The sequence below is a fragment of the Pleurodeles waltl genome, chromosome 5 (assembly GCF_031143425.1).
Source record: "Pleurodeles waltl isolate 20211129_DDA chromosome 5, aPleWal1.hap1.20221129, whole genome shotgun sequence".
NCBI lineage: Eukaryota > Metazoa > Chordata > Amphibia > Caudata > Salamandridae > Pleurodeles > Pleurodeles waltl.
Genome location: NC_090444.1, coordinates 1,348,946,772 through 1,348,968,553, shown reverse-complemented (window position 1 = coordinate 1,348,968,553; position 21,782 = coordinate 1,348,946,772). Strand labels below are relative to the sequence as shown.

General features: G+C 44.2%; 1 protein-coding gene across 3 annotated transcripts in view; it reads left to right on the top strand.

Moving 5' to 3' along the window:
- The window catches only part of DOP1A (DOP1 leucine zipper like protein A), a 694,260-nt gene that overhangs the window by 295,424 nt on the left and 377,054 nt on the right, over positions 1–21,782 (top strand). For all 3 annotated transcript variants that reach the window (XM_069235613.1, XM_069235614.1, XM_069235612.1), the window contains 2 exons: positions 5,155–5,761; positions 11,316–11,590. In XM_069235613.1, the coding sequence (XP_069091714.1) occupies positions 5,155–5,761; positions 11,316–11,590 (882 nt within the window). The remainder of the gene's footprint in view (positions 1–5,154; positions 5,762–11,315; positions 11,591–21,782) is intronic.

Here is a 21,782-nt window from a genome sequence, read left to right as displayed (position 1 = left end):
AAAGATTCAATTAAGTTTTAAGAAACAGCACAAATTAATTCCAGTCTCATGATCTACTATTCCATGTTCGCCCCAATCTATTTAAAGCTCTTTTAAAAACTCTGAATGGCTAAACTGCAGAACAAATATGAATTTTGTTTTTGTAAAGCACTTTAAAATTTGACTGTTGGGAAAGTGAACCCTTGGCTCGAACGGCCTTAAAGAAGACTAACATATTTTTAAACATCTTCCCACACCTAGCAGCAGAGACTGCCATGTCTGAAAAAAAAAAAAAAAACTTACATTCTTAGAAAGAGCCAAAACATTTCTGGAGGAGTGCTTTAGATAGGATTTCTCCCTTTATCAGATAATCAGCACCATTAACCAAAATCGTATCTGAGTAGGCACTCTGTGAGTCCTCATTATTCATAAATGAGAAGTAACATTTGGTAAATTATGCTTCTGTACTATTTTTTTCCATTAATGTAATCATTCTTCAATTGCTCTTGAAAATCCTGAACTTCCAAGAACCTGAGGTTAGAGCGTCAGGAATGATTTTCCAAATTATACTTTTAATATTTTAGCAAGGCATTCTCTTTCTGCTGATCCTCCAGATCGGAGACCCTTTGTTGTAGCTCATCCATTCTCCCCGTAAAATACTGTCCAAGTGTCCTTGCAGTTGTGCCATTGCCTGACACTGTGATGCCTTGAGCTTTCAGATCTCATAAAGAATGGTCTCAAACAACTGATGTTCATGTTGCTGTAGAAGGAACTGCACATTTTGTCCCGAATCTCTGATCCAAGATCTGGTGCAATGACCTTCTTACTACTTTTTGATACCAACAGACTACTAGGAACCGAACGACCAAAGAGTCTACTAATGCTATCAGAGTTGAACGTAGTACAGTAGTGGAGGCCACCGGTACACAAAGATCAGTGTGGGTTTATCTATTGTTGTAGCACTGCAATAAACCTTCGATAACTAATGTGTTCTAAGCTCAATGAGGGACACTGACATGGAAGGTGCTCTTATAGCACTTGACATAGAAAAACTGTTTGACACCGTCAAGTGCTAGTATATGTTCCAGGTGCTACAAGCAATGGGTTATGGGCTGCGTTTCCAGGTTTGGGTAAAGCTCCTATATACCAAACCGGATGGCCAGGGTGTTTCTGGGTGGAGTGGTTTTTGGTAGGTGGAAGATCGCTGGAGGTACCAAACAGAGATGACCCCTGCCCCCTCCTGTTCAGTCCGGCTCTGAAGCCATTAGCAATTCTCCTCCATGAAGTACTGATGGATGGGGAATCAAGATGGGGAATGTCATGCACATTGTTTCTATGTATGCAGACAATACACTAGTCTACCTTAGAGTTCTCCATGTCTCCCTGCAGATCCTGTTCCTGGAGCTGGAATGCTTCGGGCCACTTCTGTCTTATGGATTAACAGGGATAAGACAGTGATATTTCCACTGGGCAGACTGGCGAGAAGTCCACGAGATAACCCGCCCAACGTGGGTCTGCAGTTAGAGACCAATAAATTCAGGTATCTGGGCACTATTCAGCTCACTAATAATTTAAGTACGGGCATGGAGTGATTTCGGACTTTATCCCATTCACTAACACACACTCCCTGTCCAGTGTGGGCGGGCTGGCATAACAGTTGTGAAAATAGGGCTACTACACCATTGTTTATACCATTTATCAAATACTCTGTGCTACCTTAGTAGATCCACCATTCAGACATGAGAGTTGACTAGGACTTCTGGATTTAGAATTATTTTATTTTGCATCCCAACTGCTGCATGCAACTACATGGTGCTCGGCAGACGATAACTAGGAGAAACATCTCCTGACCGGGTGGTGGGAGGTGGAGCTTCTCCCGGTCACATTGATGATGGGTAGACGTATGCTGTCTCATTGTCACTTTGCGATTAAGCTTGTGGCCATAACGTGGAAGAAAAACAACACGCAGGGTCTTTCAGTTGGTCCCCTTTTCCAGATCTTTGGCAATCTGGTGGTTGCAGCTTTTTTGGTCCATCAATGACGCTATCACTGTTGCCAGGTGGGAAGAGTGTGGATGCTTGGCTGAAGTTTCTGGCCACCCCTGGGGCCTCCATGATTACAACCACAGTCATGAAGCTCGGCTGTGCCATACAGGCGATTCACCACTTCCACAAGGTTTTATAGGCTGACAGCATCGGGCTAGACCTTCTGTTCTGAACACAGGGACATGGAACTGGGTACACTGCTGACAGATGGAGATTAGGACACAGCAAAAGGCTGTGTGTGGACAAACTTGAGCAATGCCTGATTTCAATTGACTCACTTCTACTGCCTACACCTTACCTATCTACCATCCAGATGGCTCCAAAGAATCTGCCCTGACAGACCATCCACATGTCCTAATTGCAGGGTGGGTGAGGCAGACTTCATTCATATGAGATGGAGCTGTGGTCATCTGGGAGTGTATTGGCAAGCGGCAGTGCTCGTCCTGGCAGAATTGACTGGTTTATCAATAGAGGTTTTACCACATCACTACTTGCTCAATTTAATACCCAGGCCTCCGAAACAGCAGCTCACATATAAATTTGACTCATTGAAATTAGTTTAACTAAACAAAAGGTAGCTATACACACTGGATGAGAGCACAAGGCCCCATCCCAGATCTGTGGAGGAGGGATCTACTGTAAAGGACAAATAGCGGAAAAGATTCGGATGAGAACCGACCCAAAGTTTCAGGACGACCCGGAATTGTGGTCCAACATGCTTGTTGAACTGGATTCCGAGACTGTGGGGGAAGATGGGTGGATAGATGAGGGAACTATGGAAAATTTATCAGGGCTATGCCACTGCTGTTCTTGTACATGCCACTGCACCAATCTGTTGTCAAAATGTCACTTGTACTGTGGTTATTGTTCACAGAGAAATACAAGTTTTAATACAAACTTTCATCAGACCTAATGTTAAGAAGGAACTTAGCAAAGGAGTAGCTGAGCTGGAAATAAAATTCTCTGAAGGATGATCTGCTTCTTGCTTCCCCTCATCGATGAACGGGCCCAAATAATAGCTGGGCTGGGCGTTGTAGAGTCAACTCATCCATCCATTTCAAAGAAAGGATAGTACTCTCAACCACTAATGTCTGCGCTCTGGTCATTCTGAGAAGTTGTTCCATTAGATGCATTAGAAACTATACAATTATTGTTTTTTCCAAAATCTAATTATTGCATCACCCTTGATGTATATAAGTGAGTGCATCCTATTTTCTGTGCAGGACATCCTAAAGTCTGAGGTCTGGCCCAAAAAGGTTTTGCTTAGCTTATTTCTGAAAGCCTTTTTTGGCATCTTTTTGCGATTTAGCACTAGCCGACAGAGCAATCCTGAAATCCAGCCTTTCGTCATCTTTGAACATCTTACTCATGCAGAGGGTGTTTTGCTGTCTTATTAAAAAAAAGACACTATCTGGTCAACTGTAACGTCTTCAATTTTAGTAAAGTAACACAGTTATTTGGAGGTTCAAAAAAGGAAGAGGAACACCCTTGAATCCTTGCTAATAATGCTGTGACAGTACTAGCTCCCAAGTCTACAGTTTTGAGCACATGCTTTTCCACATGTCAGCCATAAGGCTCACCATTGTGAATATAGATATATGTAGGTATACAAAATTACAGTTGGCTATGCAAAATACTATCTCTCTTATGACGGACAAGGATTTTCACAGAACAAACCTTGTATAGCCACGGTTTGTCATACTGGGTAATTAACAACAACACCATTGCCTGCTATGGTAATCTGAGATTCCATGCAACAAAATACTTTTCTGTAGGCTTTAATATAGAGCAATAACAATCCACACTTAACTGCTTATCAGCTTTAACAGATGCTTTTCAAAATAAATCCGTTGGACCTAGTGACTTTCTAATACTATTTCATAATAAACAGATCAGGCCGGTAGCCATGATCGTTGGCTTGTCAACATAAACAACTCAGTCCTGTTTGTATCAAGTATAGATTTTGCCACAAGCCAAAAAGTTCAATACAGGCAGTATTTTTAGTGAAAGCACACAAATTCAGCACAATCAAACCCTTCACTTAGGAAAAACAACATGTGGGTGAAGCCTATGTCCATCTCTCAGTAGGAATCTGAAAGCTCTTTTTTGTTGATCACATATGGTCAGGCGACAGTTGCAATGTCAAACTAGAGTTAAAAAAATCCATGTAGGTTAGTGTAGCCCTGGGCTCTAAAATACAAAACCGTAGTCTGCAGTCTGACTGCCTTTCTTCCATTGTTGCTGCTGCCTGAGAAAAACAAACACTGTACATTATCTAGTCATCTAGGACACTTTATTAGCATTACAGTGTCTGGTGTGTACAGCTAAAAGTTCAAGCTCAGACAGTCATACTGCTGCTAGCTCAGGCAGCTGGATAAATAAAAGGATCACATTTGTGTGGAGGGAAGTCACTTTTTAGTGGGAGGCACACGTCTGCCCAATCAAAACATGTGCCAGCATGTGGGTGGAGCCCAAGCCATACTACTAGTACTGCTTCTTAAAGCCCTTTTTTAGTTTTATCACATAATATCTGGTGATAGCTGCACTGTCAAGCCAGACCTACAAATGAAGCTGTGATGTGGTGCTCCTTGCTTGCCACTTCACTAGGTTCCTCTGTGCTACGCCCGAAATGCAGCTGTCCAACAGTAGCAGTGGGGCTTCAAGTCACACTAGCTCCCAAGTGAGTGAATGTGTGTGTGCAAAAAATGCATATGCAGGAGCATGCACCTGGGCGTTTCCTGCTGCACCCGCCCCCACTCAGCCTCAAATCAGGGATTCCATTCTTAAATAGGTTGGCTGATACACGCCAATAACATATTAGGGAACAGCAAGAATTTGTTCTATGAAAACACATTACATGTACAAATATAGGCAATGCCACTTGGGTTTCCTGCAGAGCTATTTAATAGGGTACTAGTAATGTAAAATCTGAAATGCAAAGATAATGTAAAATACATTTGGTACTAACGGTCTGTATTTGGGATGAATGATTCTGAAAAAAGAAATATGTGACAACACCTATTCATGATTAAAGAAAAGTTACTCTTTTTCCTGTTTTGATAGTAATAAACTAGTTTTAGTAAGGATGGATTCCCCCTCTCCACAGCTAATTTTTATTTATTTTCTCTAGATGTCCTCGGTGTTGCTTGAAGCCCCTGGGGATGTTTTCGAAGATGGTGAAAATCCCCCAAGCAGCCGCTCCTCTGAAAGCGGGTTCACAGAATTTGTGCAATATCAGGCAGACCGACCAGATGATATTGATAGGGTGTTGAGTGATGGTCAAGGAGCCGTAAGTGTACCTCTCTGCAGCACTTCTTCAGAAACGGAAACTGCCTCCACGGTGGGGTCTGAGGACACTGTTGCCCACCGCCCATCTGTCTCCTCACAGGGAACCCCAGGACAAAGTAGCAAAGCAGCCCAAAAGACTACAATGCAGTGCTGCTTGGAGTACTTTCAGCAATTCCTAAACCGCCTCATCAACCTCTACATCATTCCTCGTTCTGCCTCGAGCCTTGTGGGGGCTGCAGAAGTTCGAGCGGATTTCAGAGAGCAAGGGGAGACTGTGAGATGGACCACAGAAACAGAGCCGGAACCTACAGGCACAGCAGCATCTCCGAATGAATACCTCCCTGCCTTCATTGCTGCCTGCCAGTTATTCCTTGAATGTTCGAGTTTTCCAATTTACATAGCAGAGGGCAGCCATGCCTCCGAGCAGCACACTGAAAAGCGAGATACGGGTGAGTTCCATTTCATTCTTCTTCCTGTTTTAACTCTGATCCCACAATTATGTTTCAGAACTGACGTATCTTACATTAATGCTTAAAATAGCATTGTGTTCTCTGCACTTGCCATGGCCCTAAACAAATGTCACAACTTTTGCATCGCCACAACAACGTTTCGGGACTATATTTGGCAACACTATGGGCCTCATTATGTGTTTGCTGGCGGCGGAGGCTGCCCGCCAAACACATTGGACCAGAAAACCTCCCTCCACTCTGGTTTTCCGCCTACCGGTCCCATTATGTGTCTCCTGCTTGGCCGGCAGGCGGAAACAGTCTTTCCGCCCGCCGGTCCAGCGGGACACCCACCACAACATTGACACTGGTTCGTAATCGAGCCAGTAGCACTGTTGTGGTGCATTGGGTGCGACAGCACCTGTTGCCCTTTTCACTGCCCGGAATTCAGTCAGTGAAAAGCATGACAGCGCTGTCCATGGGGTCCCTGCACTGACCATGCCAAGTGCATGGGGAGTGCAGGGGCCCCCATGGGGCCTTCGACACCCCCTTTCCACCAGCCTTTACATGGCAGTGAGACCGTCATGCAAAGGCTGGCGAAAAGGGGAACCTGTAATCCCCAGGGGAACGCTGCTTGAGACCGCCGGCACTGCCAGGCCGGCGGCAACCTGGCGGTGTCGGCGGTCCGAGTTCGAATCAACTTTAATTTGAAAATTATTCTGCAAAAATACACTCTTGAAGTGAAAATTAAATGCATTTAGAATTTTTTTATAATTGGGTCACAGTCCTCTACTGAATTAGCTGCTTATTTCTAACGTTGTACGTATGACTAACATTTAACTACTTATCACTACCTCCTTCTAGTTTACCAACTTGATCCCTTCTTGTTCGTCTACCTTCTAGCATTTGCTACAGCAAATTGTTTATTACTACCTTTGCTCAGTTCCTTTACTAAATATATCATACCCGGCATTACTGAAACAGCATCATTTACACTTCAACAAGATGGGTAAAACAGTATTATCGGGAGCTATGTAAATCGTTATAATTGTTGTTGTTATTGATTCTGTTGTCGTTGTAATATTGTTATTATTATATTGCTATTATTAGTAGCAGTTATTTTGTTCCTATTATTACGGCTAAGGATGTTTTAGGACTATTATTTTAATACTGTTATTACTCATATTATTTTATAAGTTATGGAATTTATGTTGCTCCAAAAGGACTGGCTCTTTTGATTGTGATTTTATTCTAATACCCTTAACCTGAGGCACTGCTGTTGGTGATCAAGTGGAAACAAAAAGCCATGCGTAAACTTCAAATAGTGCTGGCTTTGGAGAGATCCAAGAATACATTCCTTGCTGAATTCGTGGGACCGGGCCACAGCGAGATTGGCTTTGCGATGTAGATCTTCAGGACACCTATCTACCTATTCCCATGTAGAAACCACATCTTCCCTCCTGGGGTTTGTGTTAAGACACTCAAAATGGTCCTCAGAGTAACTATCCGCCAAGGTCTTGGTGATTCACTGTCCATTCTGGCCACGTTATCTTACTCCTTTCTTATAAGACGACGCTGAACCCCAACCACACCAAAGCCAAGTAAAAAGAAAGTAGTACGAATTGGTTTGTTTTCGATCAGGCATTTCCTACAAGCAGCTCTCCAGCTACCTGTAAGGTAGCTCTTCTGTGTGCAACCCAGTCCACTAAATAAGAAGGTATTCATTGGTTGAAATAATTTAAGTAAACCAAAATTCAAGGTGAGAGTGTGTCCGTTTTCAGAAACTCATTAGTGCAAAAAATGACTGAATTTCCAAAATATATTTAAAGCTGATTATTTCAGTGCTAAATCATGAGGTGCTGGGGAGACTTATTCCTAATATTATTACCTTTGTGCTGGGAATATTGCATCTATGGCTGTGATGTATTACTCACCAAAAGGCATTAAGCATTAACAAAATCTTCTATACATTACTGCTTCCAACCATTCTTGGTGAACTGAGGTGATCACTTCTAGTAATCTCGCAAATGGTGGCTACTAATGAAATCGTGTTTGATGTTGTCTCTATTACAACATTTATATTAGTAGCTTGGGATGATTTTCATTGATCATAAGTAGCTCTTACTACAGAAAAGGATGAAGACCCCAGTTTTAGATATTCCACTATTAAAAAAGTGAACTTTTTCTCTGTTAAGCAAGAGGCCAAACTAAAGTTGTTTATTTCACTATTAGATTACAGTCTAATAAACTGCCAGCAATGCACATTTAGCATCTGTGGCTATAAGTGTGCGCAAACCAATGCCATAGATACGGTACTGTAAATGGATGTAGTTGTGAATGGGCAGCAGGGTAATAAAGGGATATTCCTTCTTCAAGCCCAATTTGTATTTACAAACACAGTAAGCAGGGTTTGTACATTCATTTAAAGGGACATTGCAAGGTATTTTGTCACTAGCGACGAGGTGGGGATTTAGGACTCTCCCCTTCTTTTGTACACAGGCCATCTTCCCTGCTAAACTTGCAAATCTGCCTCCAGTGCACTCCTTCTAAGGGAAGATGGGGCACCTCTCACCACTTAATTGCAGTGATGCATGTACTTGCAGCCTGAATTTGCAGCTCCTCCTTAATTCTGATATTTGGAGTAGCAGAATTTTTATCAGTGCCTTTATACCACTACTAATTTAACTTCATCTTGAGTACTCCTCCTTTTCCCTTTCTTCTACTCCTGTACCACTTTTCCAGATCACCCCAATCCTACATTGCAACGCCAAGTACTGAATACAGCTACAACGGCCCTGCAAATGGATATCAGTCCACCACACAAAACTTCTGCCATGTCCACCTACATTTATTCCACAGTACTACTTCTGTCCCTTTGCCGTGGCACCTCTCCTATTGCAGCACTGTGTGCACTAAATGCTAATAATTCATGAATTACAACACTTCTGTTGTTTCAGCTTGGAATTGCACAGGTATATAAGTGAACCTTAATCCTGATCAGTAGACCTCTCTACTCTGACACCACTGGTACCACACAGATCTGCAATCTGTGGCGTGCATGTATTTTTAATTCAGGAATCTATGCATTTCTGAGCACCAAGACTCATGCTATCCTAGCATTGTGACCCACACAACTCTACTAATACACATCAGACATCACCTGCATCTCTTTTGATACACATTATTCTTGCTTGTAGCACTCCTGTAAGAAAATGTGTTATTTGTATAAAGGAGGGAGGGCCCACTTCAAGAAATAATCACATTCCTTGTCAGGTGAATCACAAAAGTCACTAATTAAACCTGCGCTTAACCATCTGGTAACTTGGCACAAAGCAGTAAGGCTTAGCGTAGAGGCAATGTGCTAAGTATTTTTGCAACACTCAAACAGTAATAAAGTGAAAACACCAAACAAGAAAAATTCCAAAACCAATTTAGAATAGAGAATATTTTAATAAATAAAACAAAACCAAAATGACAAATACCCGAACAGTAGAATCGGAGTTCTGAGATATAAAAATAAAAAAATAGCACCAAGAGTGACAAAGAACCAACTGTGGATATCTGGGTGCATCGGACGGGGCAGAGTCACAAATTCACGCCAACTGCGAAGGAGCATGGGCCCACTATAGGCCAGGTTTGTCTTGTTAGGTTTTACCTTGTGACTTCATTGAGGTGTCTGCACAGCGCTGCTTTGTGGAGCTCTACATCACTCCGCATTGGGTCCTGTGAAGCTTTCAGCTGTGCGGGACGGCTCTACAGGGCTCTGCATCGCTTGCTGTCAGATCTGGTGAAGCTTTCAGTTGCGCGGTGAGGTTGTGCTGGGCTTGGCTTCTGATTCAGTTAAGCTTTCAGTCGGAACCAGCACTGCATGGCTTTGCAGAGCTGTGCATCGCTTAGCGCCAGGCCCAGTGAAGCTTTGCATTGTTAACATTAGCGTTAATGTATAAGCCTGTAACTTTGCCAAAAATCCAAAAGATCTGGAGAGCCCGAAGACTTCACATTTATGGTTAGTCCAAAAAAAAAACAGGACAGCGTCTGCATAGAGAGCCACCCTATTGGAAAGATCCACATCCCAGGCGAATCCACTCACCTGGGCATCAATCCGTAGCCATTCTGCAAGCAGCTCAATGGTGATGGCGAAAAGGAGGAGCACAGGTCAACCGTATCACGTCCCTGTCTGGATGGGGAAGGGCTCAGACGTCTTGTAGCCGACTTGAACCTTGTCCATCAGGTCTGTATGCAGCAGTCGTACACAGATAATAAAGTTGGGTCTGAAATTGAGTCATCAGCTGAGAGTGAACAGGTGCCCCCACCCCACTGAGTTAAACACCGTCTCAATATCTACAACCACTGCCTGTGGAATTTAAGACCACCAGGTTACCATTCTAATCCCGGTTTTGCCAATTTTCAAAAATCTCTATGGAGTTTATGAAACTGAATTTGGCTATTCGTCAGTCCAGTGCCAGTATACATGGGCTCTTATTGTTCTTTGTTCAATTCTCATGATAGCTACAACCCGTTGATACACTCGTGAGACAGCGTCTCTGACCACAACCATATTACAGTGTTTTTTGTGAAAGGCTTAATTTTAATTTTTTCTCTTCTTACTTATTTATGCATTGGTGCTTAATCTACTGCTAAACCTACCTGCCTCTCTTAACATTAGATACACTACATCATAGATTTTTATCAATGTGAGAAGAACTCCGAGTCATGAACCACATCTGAGTTATATTATTTTCACTTCTGAATGAGGGATGCACATGGAATTTTCAAGGTTAGATTTCTAGTAGGTCTGTTACTAGTTTTTACAAAATCCGACACAAGCATCCCTGATTTTAATTGTATACCTTCCAATTATCGTTGTTTAAGGTAACCTGAGAGATTAATGTGCTACTAAGTCTAGATCATTGTTCTTGGGACACTGCAGACTATCTGAGTAAGATGCTCAAGGATAACATTCCTCCTAAGAACACAGCAGTTTCATACCTTAGATAATTTGTATTGCTGTCGTCTTGGGTTCAATAACAAAGATGAACAAATTATTTGCCAAATAGCAGAACGAACAACATTGTCACAACCTTGACTATAATGTGACCTTACAGATGTACCTAATGTATTTCCATCAGTGGGTGGGTTACTTAATCAAATCTCCATTGTGATCCGCCGACAGACTTTTAGCTGCGTTGAACATGCTTTATACAGTTGTATCATCAGAGAGTGGGATGCCAGTGAACTAGGCATTTCCTCTGCCAGGTGAGACTAGATGAAGGCCTTGACGGTTGATCTGAAGAGAGATTCTTTTAGGAAATAACTTGGTTTAGGTCAGAATGATTAATTGAAACCAAGGTGTCTGAGATTGTTGTTCAATGTAAATTTTGAAGCAGAGCTGGCTACTTTGATTCCCGTGGCCCCTGAATCGATAATTATTTTTAAAGTAGTTCTTAGAGTGGTATACCTACCTTAACATTTGTAGCACATTTTTTATAGTATAATGCAATGTCTTACATGTTATGGTTTGTGCTTACCTGCTCTGTTCATTTTTTTTTAATCTTAGACCATGAGCAAGTGCAACCTCCGTTGTGGCTCCAGACTCTTATGAATGCATGCAGCTTGCCAAGCGACTTCCGTGTGCAAAGTGTTGCTATTTCCCTGGTGATGGACTTGGTTGGCTTGACACAGTCAGTTGCTGTGGTTACTGGGGACAGTCTGAGTAGCCTCGAAATGGCTCAGCCCCTAAGCCCAAACCAGGGAAGAGTGGCAGTTGTTATAAGGCCACCACTCACAGAAGGAAACCTGAGGTACATGGCTGAAAAGACCAATTTTTTCAAGGTATAGTAATTGCTGCAGATCATGCTGTTTATAAGTTGAATATTACATTTACGGTTATAGGAACTCACCTCAGATCAAGAAAAGTGTGGTGTGAGTGTTCCTCAGGAGCGTTCATAATTCTGAGCGATTGTGCTACTATCCATCATGGTCATTGTTCCCGAGCATATAAACCCACAATTATTTTGTCAATTTTCTCCATACCGTCATCTCAAAGAAATCCCATGCCCTCCTTTTTATTTCCTTCTTGATTTCTAATCATGGCTCACTTTTATGGTTTTGGTGTGAATATTGCCATATCCCTGCTAATTACTACCCTTCATTTTCATTACTTTTATTTTTACTTTCTCCTTTTTTTTTTTCCAAACCCGAACTTTATTCTTGGACAGTCCTCCTTCAACCCCTACTTTTTTTTGCAATTCATATTTTCTGTCAATCAATTCTTACATTTCTGCATATGAGTATAAAACACAGTTCTTTCACGGCAGTCACCGGATTTATAGCTGCTCATGCAATATAACAATGTCATCAACTTTTATATAGGTATTGTGAGGAAATGGGGTGTACTATATGGTGTGATTGTGTGATCTCACCATGTAATACACTTACCAACTCTTTACAACCAGAAGGTTTTGTTTCCCAAACATTTAGCTCAACCATGGGTAGTTGTGGCTCTGAGCAGTCAGACTTACAAAAAGGAACACCTGTTAAGCATTTAAACAGCACCAAAACAATTCAAGAAGAAATACAAGAGACACTGAATAAATGAGACATCGATTTCTAAACATAGACTGTATTTTCATGTATTTTTAGACATCTAAAAAGATCCACTGGAGGGTTTAGGGGATACAGATTTTACAAGGTATAGTAAATGTGCACTTTTTCACTACACCAAGAACAAGCATTGGCAAATTCAACAAATTGGACACAGCAACTTTTTTAAGGAAACCTTGGGTAACTATCAATGCTGTTACTTTAATTTACTTCAGAGACCAACTGCGGCGTGGAGCTGGTCAAGGGGATCAGCATAGTCCTCTGAAACTGTCAGTTAGGCGGTAGAAGCAGTCTTTCCAGGCACTTTTATCTTCTTACTTTCTTTTCTATGGAAGTGGTCCTGATGCAAATGATACTGAAGATGCTCGTGAATACTGTGGATGCGATGCTGTCAATGAGCTTCTTTCTGCTGCTATTCGGTCCAGACAGTTCTGGCCACAGGAGTTGACGTCACTCGAAGTCCTCACGGTCCTGGTAGAAGTCCAGTTGCCTGGTATCACGGTTACAGCCAAATCCTTTCCTGGCTAGTAACTCATTTTCTGAACTCCCAAACTGCACGCAGACGACTCTTCTAGATGCAGCAGACTCAGTGCTGTTTTGAGCGCCGGCTGCTGGTTTCTCGTGCTGTATGGCTGCAAATGGCGGCAAATGAAGAGGTGGACTACTAACTTCCCCAGCAGGCTTCTTCAGCTGTTGTGGCCTTGTGCTGCAAACAGTGGGTCAGCCAACTGACCGGTGGAGCCTCTTGCTTTAGCTGGCATCAGGAATCCACTTCTCCACAAGTAGAGGACACAGCAGACTCTGTCCCTTCTCCTTTGCCAGCCACCAGGTTCAGCAGGTGCAGTCCATGGCAGTGCAGCCTCACTTTCGTAGGACCTTGGTGCAGCAGGGCATTCCTTCTTTGGTCCTCTTCTCCAGGCCAACAAGATCTGATTTCTTGGTAGCAGGGGTGCATTTTATGCTCAGAATATGTCCTCAGGGTTGGATACAATTGATGGCCATTGGGCTGCCAGGTTCCCTCCCTCCTGGTGACCACTTCCTGTGAAGTGTGGGGTCTGGCTATCCCAGGATACAGCATTCTTCCCACTCTCAAGAGGGCAAGACCCCTCTCCCGGCATACAAAGCTCCCTAGCCCAATCCTAGCCCATCCCCTGCAAAATAGGCTTGACAACTGGTGTAACCTTGCCTCTCCCTCATGCCAGCCTTTGTACCTGGACAATAGAGATCCCTACACCCATGTGTTGGTCATTTGCCCTTCAAAGGGGGTTTCTCCGTTGCAGGTCGCCTTTCCGGCTCACACCCTTGTGGCTTCCTGTAAGAGAGAGGTAACACCTCTTTCCCATGCAGGAGTCTATTGTTTCCTTTCATTGAAGTGGTTTGCATGCCTTCCCTGGAGGGCAGCTGTCTTGGGGGTCAAACCTCGTGTGCAACTGTTAAGGTCACAGCAGACTAAAGGCAACTAGTGGCAACTTTTGTAAAAGTTGCACGCTACAACAAGTAGCATATTTGCTCAAAGCAATGTGTTCTTATTTCATTATTACGATAATTAAACCCTAGTGTACATTATCTTTTCCGTGGATCATAGCTGGCGCAACCTAAGATACACTCATATGTCCCCACTTTGCTGCCACTGCCAAGATTGCAATTTACCCCTCCCTGCACCCCACAAAGTCATGCAGCAGATTTCAGACTACTCCTCCACCAACTGCACAATGTGTATGTCACTTTGCTACAGTCAAAACTCCAGCTTTGTTTTTAAATTGCCTGTGTACAGTTCAGAAAAAAACCCAACTCTCTAGCATTTTCATATGGTCTAGGGCTCAGACGGATAGCCTTCTGAAGAATTGCAGCTGTGTTGTCCACAGGGGAGCCTCTGGTGGTTGAGGTGGAACAAGTGTCTAATTATCTCCTTCACTGAAAAGAGTAACCATAGTCCTTCCAGTTTCTGAATTGTCTTAACCTAATCCTCCATCATTAGGTCCATGTAAAGCCTGCAGATCGTTGTGGTATACCTCCTTTCAGCCATCGAGTTCTTCCTCTGACTCCAGCTGATCTGTAGCCGGGCTTCGCTCCTTATTTATCGAATTGCCTACAGGCTACGCCGAGTTGCTTTTAAACCGCTCTGTTTTGATGGATGTTGCCCAGCGTCATTGGCATGAGCATGTAGCTCACTCAGCCTCTGCCATCATGCTCCGTGTGTAAAGCCACTTCCCTCTATCGCCATTACAGTATTCTGATTGACATTAAAATATTATAAATGAATTCTGGCAAGAACTGCTTTGGTTGTGTCACAGTCTTCATGTAATCTTTGCTGAGAATGTCTGTAATGTCAGCCTTTGGTAGTTATAAGTGCCGTTCATCACAATAATTGGCCATTGCTTGATTGTAACTGTTACTCTTAATGTTTAGAGGTTTGCCAGTACCCAGATTCTTTCACTGGTGCAGCAATAAGTTAATTCTTCACAAAGAGTTTTGTCCTTTTTTGTGATCTTGTGTTTGTTAGCTGAGTAGAAACGCCTTGTAAGGAGTCTACCTTTAGATTTCCACCTTGCATTTAGAAATGTATGAGCCTTTTTGTGTTTAATTCACCGTCTAAAGAGTAATTAAGGATCAGAAGAAAGCTTGGAAGGCAAATAGTGATGGATAGAAGACTGATCTGTAGGGAGTGGGAGAATTTGTGACAGACCCAAGATTCTAAAAATCCACTTGGCACGGTCAGAGTCAATCATCTTCCAACATAATTCCTATAGAGGTCATTGGGACAGGGATAGAGTTAGCCACATGTCAGGTGCAACTTTGACAGGCAAATAGGACTGGAGGAGTTGCAGCTGACAGGCTTGGTGGATATAGGCAAAGGCATTCACATGTTAGATTCACCTAGAGGCTGCAGTTCTGGGACAGAGTTAGTGACGTCAGATGTGCTAGTAAATGTTACGTTAGGTTGCCTCAGACTAAGTTACATATTCATACACCTGTAAATAATCATTAGAGCTGGGGCAGAGGTTGTTCTGTCAAGTGCATCTCGTAAACAAGCCAGCAGGGCTCTGAAACTGTAAGTAATGTGTCTTCTACCAGGCAAAGAGTGAGGTAGAGTTAGTCACCTTCCAGTTGCACCTGTAACAAGCCATTAGGTCTGGGGAAAAGTTGAAGTTAAAGATTGTGACCGGATATTTGATAGATGATGTGCTGATTGGAATTGCTACTTGACCAGCTGCTTCCACAACCATCCTACTGTTAGCAGTAATGGTGAAGTGCTGAGCAGGGCAGACAGGAGACATGGAAGCCACATGGGTCAGCTGGGAGATGTGGAAGCATCACAGGAGAGGGTGTGGGGGAAGGATGCAACACGGACCAGCCCACAGGCGAGAGCAACAGGGAGGGAGTGCGGTAGGGGGCAGAAGCGCAACAGGAAAGGCGACTGCACAAGGGGGAGAGAAATACACAAGGAAACGGCTTGAAAACACATGCACTCTGTGTGAGTGCTTACGCAAGAAAAAAAAAAGTTTTTCCCTAACATCAAGCACTGACACCAGGCAAACACACATGATAAAGAGGCAATGCTGCACGGGAGGAACAAACACAAGTTTGAAAATTTGTGACACAAATAAGAAGCAGGCAAATGAGTGACAAATAAATCCAACCAATGGTAAGCAATGGGCAGGCTCCAAGCCCCTTTATGTTCATGCACATGCGCTGTCTAGTAGTCTCAAGCTAAAAAGGTGGTCCCCACGGGAAGGATGGGTGTGAAGTTGTGACAGCAGAATAAACTCACCAACACACAATGATACCAAGCAAACTGGTGACTGAATGCTGGCTTTAAATAACCTACTAAACCAATTTGCCCCAGAAGACTATCCAGTCGCTGGAAGTACTTCTTTAACTAAAACTTATGACTTATTTCTCCTCATTTAATTTCACCCAGTTAAAGATGGCTGCAGTGTCGTCTTGTCTATAGGCTCTCTTTTATTTCTAATGTTTGGGTGGCTGATGCGCAAGTAAGACCTTAGTGCTGCAATATGAAAGAATTGCCTCCAGCTTTCCCTCTGCCTTCAAAGGCACCACTGCCCTATACACACACTGTTGGAGCACAAGCACATTGAGACAACCGTCATGGACTTCCCCTCTGGACCGCAAACACCTTAAGTGATGTCTCTTCATAAGCTGATAGTGAAGGCTGCTGAGGCAATAGATCTGCAAATCCCGACTGTAGAAACTAAAACTAATGTCCTCACTGAGGTGCTCCTGCCATGAAGCACTACAGCAAAGCCCCTTCTCCCCTTGATTGAGGCCCTCCTAGAGCCAGTCATGGCAGAGTGGGAGAAAGCATCCTTTACCACGACGCTTAACAAGCCTATTGCTTGCCGGTATCATCCTGCTCTGGGTTGTCAGCTGTTTCTCTCTATTGATCCTGAGCCTGAAAGCTTTGTGACATGGGCTTTCTGCTCAGGACACTTGGGAGAGAGTTGAAACGGTTAGAGACTTAGGAAAAAGATCTTTCTCTGCGGGCAGCATGGTGCTAAAATCCATTAATCTTAGCTGTCTTCTAGCAAGATTCACACATTCCCCAGGTGACATGGCCGAAATGGCAGTTCCTCATGTGCCTGAAGGCATGCGCCAACACTTTCAAGAAGTGGTTCAGGACAGACAGAATGCCTCTTGCACATTATTAAGTAGGGACTGGACACAGCCGACTTCGGCGATGAGTACCTCAATCTCAATCAGGAGGTACACTTGGCTAAGAACCTCACACTTTTCTGTGGATGTACAGAATAGCTTGATGGATCTACATTTTAATGGCATACACTTGTTTGGCTACAAAGCCGATTCCATGTTAGAGCGTTTCAAGACCAGCAAGGTTTCTGCTAATTTCCTGGGCTTGTAGCCACCTTCACCTTCAGGGATTACCATCAATTTCAACATTATTGTGGCTTCTCAATGAGGGTTTTACTTTTGCAAGAGGCAGCAGTACCAGCCACAGGGTCAGCAACAGCTAATTCAACTGTTCACGCAGCATAGAGGTAGATCCAGATAAAGGGGCTGAGCTCTGTTAAGCAACCCCCCTTCTCCTCCGCACCTTCAGGAAAGCAAGCCTAGTTAACTTGCCTTCCTCCGTCAGGAGCCTGTGGAAGGAAGAGTGTCCTCTTTTCTCTCCGCCTGGAAGCCCATCACTTCAGACCAGAAGCCTTTCAGATTGTGGAAAGCAGTTACACCCTCCCTTTCCTTCAGGGTTCACCACCTATTCCTCCCACCTCTGTCTTTCCCTAAGACTGTCTGGCCATTCGTCAACAGGAAGTGGCACCACTTGTAAAGATAAGAGCTGTGGTTTTGTTTCTGGAACAGGAAAAGGGCCAGGAATGTTACAAATGTTACTTCATGGTGCCCAAGGGAGATGGCGGTCTGTGTCTGTTCCTGGATTTCTGAGACCTGAACTTCTTCCTTAAAAAGCTGACCCTAGCTCATGTACTACTGGCCTGGGAGCTTGGAGACTGAATGCTTTATCTTGACGTGCATGATGCATACTCCCACATCCCTAATCTGCTGTTGCATCAGATGTATTAGCAGTTTGTTGTGGGTTCTCTGCACCATCAATTTGCAGTACTACCCTTTAGCTTAACCTTGGCACCTCAAGTCTTTACAAAGGTGATGGCAGTGGCTGCGGCATATAGTAGAAAGTCTGGTACCCCTATCGTCATGCACCTGGATGACTGGCTAATCAAAGGGAGTTCGCCAGAGGTAGTGTTGCTCCATTTGCAGTCAGCAGTTTCCCTGCTATTGGACCTGGGATTTTCGATCAGTGAGCCCATTCTCATCTGTGGCCCTCCCACTGACTCCAAATCATAGGCTCTGTACTGGACCCCACCCTCTCCACATCTTGCTTCCACTGGAAAGATTTCCTGACATGCAGGAAATGTTGCCATCCTTCCAGCAAGGCGCAAGAATTGCAGTTCTAAAGGTTCTCTGATTCCTAGGTCTGCTAGCTTCCTGTATTATTCTAGTCATGCATGCATGTTGGTACCCGAGGGCCCTGCAGTGGTGCCTCTGCAGACAGTGGCTGCCATACAGGGCTGTAGGCATGTTGGACTCCTTCTTGGTGGGGGAACAAGGCAAATTTGACATGCGGGATGGCCTTCTCTCCTTCTCCACCTGTGGCTATGGTAGTAACGGATGCCTCCACCCTAGTGTGGGGAGATCATCTGGTCTCCAGAAAAACAGGATTTTCACATCAACCTGTTGGAACTGTGGTCATTTTGGCTGGTGCTCAAGACATTCATCCCCCCCATCCACGGTTGGACCATCCAGATCTTGAGGGACAATATACCTGTGATGTGGTATGTCAACAAACAAGGGAGTAGGGTCTCATCTCCTTTGTCTGGAAGCTTTGGGATTCTGGTCCTGAATACATAACCAAGGGGTATGGATCACTGCCAAACACCTAGCAGGGTGTCTGAAGGTAGACTACAAATGGCATCTTCTACAGGAGGTCATCCAGGACATCTTTGTCCAGTGGGGCACACCTCTGATGCATTTGTTTGGCTCCTCAGAAAATGCTCAGTGCCGGCAGTTTTGGGCCCTCCATTATCCGTGAAAGGCGGCCTTAGGGAGGCATTTCAGTTGAAGTGGAACTTTCAGATGCATTAGGCGTTTCCCCCGTACCCCTTAGTCCGTGTGTTCTGAGGAAGATTTGCTAAGACCGGACCTATGTCATTCTCAGCATCCCAAATTAGCTGAGAAGGGTTGGGCATGCAGATCTATTGCACTTCTCCATATGTCCCCAGGTATGTCTTCCACTCATACTGGTCCTTAACTGCAAGTCTGAGGGGAAGGGGAAGAATGGTTCTTAACCCCATTCTTCTAGGTTGTGAGAGGACCTCCAATTTTACTTCAGATGTCCGCGGAGGTGGTAAACATCATCTTGTCAGTGCAGCGCCTCTCCACCAAATCTATTACTGAGGCAAGTCATTTTGTTGCTTTGTGTGCAGACAGCAGTGTGGACCTTTTACAGGCCAAGCTTTCACAGGTCCTGCAATACACAATATTCCTTGCTCAGAGAGATTGTTTAATAGGTACTGTCAAGAGGTATTTAGCTGTGTTGTCTGCATTCCTCTGTTTGCCAAACCACCCTTCCCTTTCCAAATCCCCTATAGTTATGTGTTTTCTAAAGTAGTTTATAAATATATAACCTCAAACCCATTTTGATGTTTCCCAGTTGCTCCTGAATTTAGTTTTCCTAAATAGTTGTCCCTTAAGAATGTTAACTCTAAAGACAGTGTCTTTGGTGAGTATCGCTTCATCCAGTTCAGGAGAGGTGTCAGCGAGTTGCAAGCTCTCAGTTCCAGTCCCCCCTTATGTCTTTTTACCCTGACAAGTTGGTGTTCTGAACCAGGTCTGCTTTCCGCCCCATCCCAGTAAGTGGAAGAAGCTCTGCATTGGTTGGATCCCTGGCGGGCATTCAACTACTATTAAGACTGCACCAAGGACATTTTTTTGAAAACTGTTTATATTTGTGTTTATCAGAAGACATTAGTACAGCAATAAGAACCCCTAGGGTGGGGAGTCGCAGAAGTGATCAATGGCAATTCAGTACAGTGAAAAGAAAGTTATCATTGGTGTGATTGTACATTGTTGAATTATGCATCGACTCGTACAGTAGGACATTACATAAAGAAACATAAACAGAGATGGAATTATTAGCCCAGCAGGGTGGAATCTCTGAACTGGGAGGGAGGAGAAACACAAATTCGGACAGTGACCGGCTAGGCTATGTGTAGGGGCAACATCTTGGCAGTGCTAGGCATGTTCTGTTGGCAGAGAAAACAGAGTGTTGAAATGGCTAGTTCTTTCCCACTGGGGGGAATGGTGGGGGGGATACAGCTGGGGGTCCTGGTAGTAAAGGGATAGAGAGAGTAGGAGGGAGAGCCTGGGATTGCATTGGGTGAAGAAGACCAGTGAATGTATGCTGGGACACCGTGGAGGGACCAATCAAGTCCAATAGTGTTCACTGGGAGAGGTCATTATTGGATGTAAGCTGTAGCAAATGAGTAAGAAGAGTGTCCCATTCTTGTGACATTGGGTGTTTGTGTAGGTGATGTGTTTCTTTATAGTGTAGGGTTGTAGCCTCTCCTTCCCTTGCACATTGCTCCATACTATGACTCCACCAGAGGTGCAGAAGGGGTGGTCATTTGGAGAGTGAGTATCCTCTTAGCCAACATGAGTGCCATGCCATCAAAGCTTGTCCTCACCACGTAGCGCTTCTTTCACTTAAATATGCCTAGGGCACAAGCCTCCCATGTGGAAATGTCAGTGAGCCCCATGACCTCTCACAGTGCTTCATGTGTCGCTTGCCAGTAGGTCACAAGAGCACTGCAGAAGGCAGCTCCACTTCCACCGAATGGCATCGGGCAGAAGAGTTCCGCTGTGGGGCAATAGCTGTTGAGCTGTGCAAGAGTCAAGTAGGCTCAGTGAAGAGTGGAGAACTAGATACTTTTAAAATGGGTGTTTCTAGAGACCTGTTTGAAGAACACCAAGGCTTGTTTCCAGTCAGTATAAAACACCCTCCCAAGTCGTTCTCTCATTTGTTCCGTAATGTTGCCGGGGAAATGCTGGTGAGGTCTTGCAACACCTTATAAATCCATTTGATCAAGTGATGGCTGCCTCCAAAAGTGTGCTGTGTTTGGAGGACAGTGTGGGTCGTTGGTTCCTCATCCTGGGTAGACCAGAGAACCTGACATGTTACATATTTGCCAGTAATGAGGAATTGTCCCGGCTGGACATCATAGTCCGTTTGGAGCTGGTCGATGGAAAGGAAGTGCTGATCTGAAAAAAGGTCACAGATTGTGACCAGCAAACGTTCTTGGCAGCTGCGCAAGTCTGTGGCAGAGTACATACCAGGGAAGCATGGGAGGTCTAGCAATGGAAATACCAGTGCGTATGGGGATACATTAAGTGTAAGGGTGCACCCTGACAATACATCTACGAGCCACTAGCACCTGCAAGGACCAAGGAGACTTTGGTAGGACACTGGGGAGCAGGAAGGCTCTAATTGTGATCAGTGTTAAGGGGCCCGGTCCATGACCACTTTCTTCCAGGTTAAGTCCCACCAAACATCTAGCCACCTATTGCAGCGGGGCTGCCAGATAATAGACTTTGAAAGATGGGGCTCCTAGGCCGCCCCTCCAGCTGGCAGCAGCAGTTTTTTCAAGGCTATGCAGTGGCTTTTGTTTCCTAAGATGAGATTTCTCCGTAAACCTCTGATCATTAACTGGAGGGGTAGTCCACCTGCACTTTCCTGTACAAATACTAATTCAATTTTAAGTCTTGTTTAAAGAAATCGTGGGTGAGACCTACAGGTAGGTTTGTAAGTTAGCACATTTTTGACAATGCTGTCTTTCCCGTGGTGGCCAGCGGTACATTTCTCCCAAAT